The sequence below is a fragment of the Salmo salar genome, unplaced genomic scaffold, assembly GCF_965601325.2.
Source record: "Salmo salar unplaced genomic scaffold, fSalSal1 ptg000587l, whole genome shotgun sequence".
Lineage (NCBI taxonomy): Eukaryota > Metazoa > Chordata > Actinopteri > Salmoniformes > Salmonidae > Salmo > Salmo salar.
The window spans coordinates 287,977-290,000 of NW_027675427.1; the positions used below are offsets into that span (position 1 = coordinate 287,977).

Here is a 2,024-nt window from a genome sequence, read left to right on the forward strand (position 1 = left end):
CCCTACTACAGTTTAACCAGCTCAGCTATAGACTACACCAGCATGACTAGTATCTATGTGGACCCTACTACAGTTTAACCAGCTCAGCTATAGACTACACCAGCATGACTAGTATCTATGTGGACCCTACTACAGTTTAACCAGCTCAGCTATAGACTACACCAGCATGACTAGTATCTATGTGGACCCTACTACAGTTTAACCAGCTCAGCTATAGACTACACCAGCATGACTAGTATCTATGTGGACCCTACTACAGTTTAACCAGCTCAGCTATAGACTACACCAGCATGACTAGTATCTATGTGGACCCTACTACAGTTTAACCAGCTCAGCTATAGACTACACCAGCATGACTAGTATCTATGTGGACCCTACTACAGTTTAACCAGCTCAGCTATAGACTACACCAGCATGACTAGTATCTATGTGGACCCTACTACAGTTTAACCAGCTCAGCTATAGACTACACCAGCATGACTAGTATCTATGTGGACCCTACTACAGTTTAACCAGCTCAGCTATAGACTACACCAGCGTGACTAGTATCTATGTGGACCCTACTACAGTTTAACCAGCTCAGCTATAGACTACACCAGCGTGACTAGTATCTATGTGGACCCTACTACAGTTTAACCAGCTCAGCTATAGACTACACCAGCTTGACTAGTATCTATGTGGACCCTACTACAGTTTAACCAGCTCAGCTATAGACTACACCAGCATGACTAGTATCTATGTGGACCCTACTACAGTTTAACCAGCTCAGCTATAGACTACACCAGCATGACTAGTATCTATGTGGACCCTACTACAGTTTAACCAGCTCAGCTATAGACTACACCAGCATGACTAGTATCTATGTGGACCCTACTACAGTTTAACCAGCTCAGCTATAGACTACACCAGCATGACTAGTATCTATGTGGACCCTACTACAGTTTAACCAGCTCAGCTATAGACTACACCAGCATGACTAGTATCTATGTGGACCCTACTACAGTTTAACCAGCTCAGCTATAGACTACACCAGCATGACTAGTATCTATGTGGACCCTACTACAGTTTAACCAGCTCAGCTATAGACTACACCAGCATGACTAGTATCTATGTGGACCCTACTACAGTTTAACCAGCTCAGCTATAGACTACACCAGCATGACTAGTATCTATGTGGACCCTACTACAGTTTAACCAGCTCAGCTATAGACTACACCAGCATGACTAGTATCTATGTGGACCCTACTACAGTTTAACCAGCTCAGCTATAGACTACACCAGCATGACTAGTATCTATGTGGACCCTACTACAGTTTAACTAGCTCAGCAGTACCAGTGACATAAAACCCAGGATAGAGGGGCTGAGTGAATGTGGTCTGGACTCTGTGGAGGAGGGTCATTGTGTCAGAGACACTGTAGAAGGACAGAGTACCTGCCTTGTGATCCAGGTACACTCCTACTCTGGAGGACTGAGGACCTGATACTTTAGTCCCAACATTATTGTGTCTGAAATAATAATCACCTCTACAGCACTGTAAACTCCAGGACTTGTTATTGTATCCAAATATATTATCTGTCCCTGTTCTGCTGATGTCTTTATATGAGACTGCTGTAATAACCCACCCCCCAGTCCACTCCACCTCCCAGTAACAGCGTCCAGACAGACCCTCTCTACACAGAACCTGGTACTGGTTGGTGAATCTGTCTGGATGACCAGGATATGGTTGGACTTGGTCTGTACAGGTCACCTTTCTGTTCCCTTCAGACAGAGAGAGGAGTGTGTATGCTGTGTTTGGGTCCAGTGTGAGCTGACAGGAATCTGGGAGAAGAGCAGAGACCAATGAGGGGAGTCAGAACAATAAGTTAAGTCAGATACTGTATCTACCCTGTCTTTGATTAGAGCACAGCAGAGATCAAATCAGAGAAATATGAGGAGTCAGATAGATACCCAGTCTTTGATTAGATCTACTATTGCTATATATTTCTAGAGGGATTGTTAGGAGTGGCAGTAAAAAGAGACTGTT

General features: G+C 44.2%; 1 protein-coding gene across 1 annotated transcript in view; it reads right to left on the reverse strand.

Annotated features, from left to right (window-relative positions):
- Nucleotides 1-1,181: 1,181 nt before the first annotated feature.
- The window catches only part of LOC145876408 (tripartite motif-containing protein 16-like), a 10,431-nt gene continuing 9,588 nt past the window's right edge, over nucleotides 1,182-2,024 (reverse strand). The window contains exon 6 of the mRNA XM_082972187.1: nucleotides 1,182-1,819. Coding sequence (XP_082828313.1) covers nucleotides 1,308-1,819 — 512 coding nt within the window. The 3' untranslated portion in view covers nucleotides 1,182-1,307. The remainder of the gene's footprint in view (nucleotides 1,820-2,024) is intronic.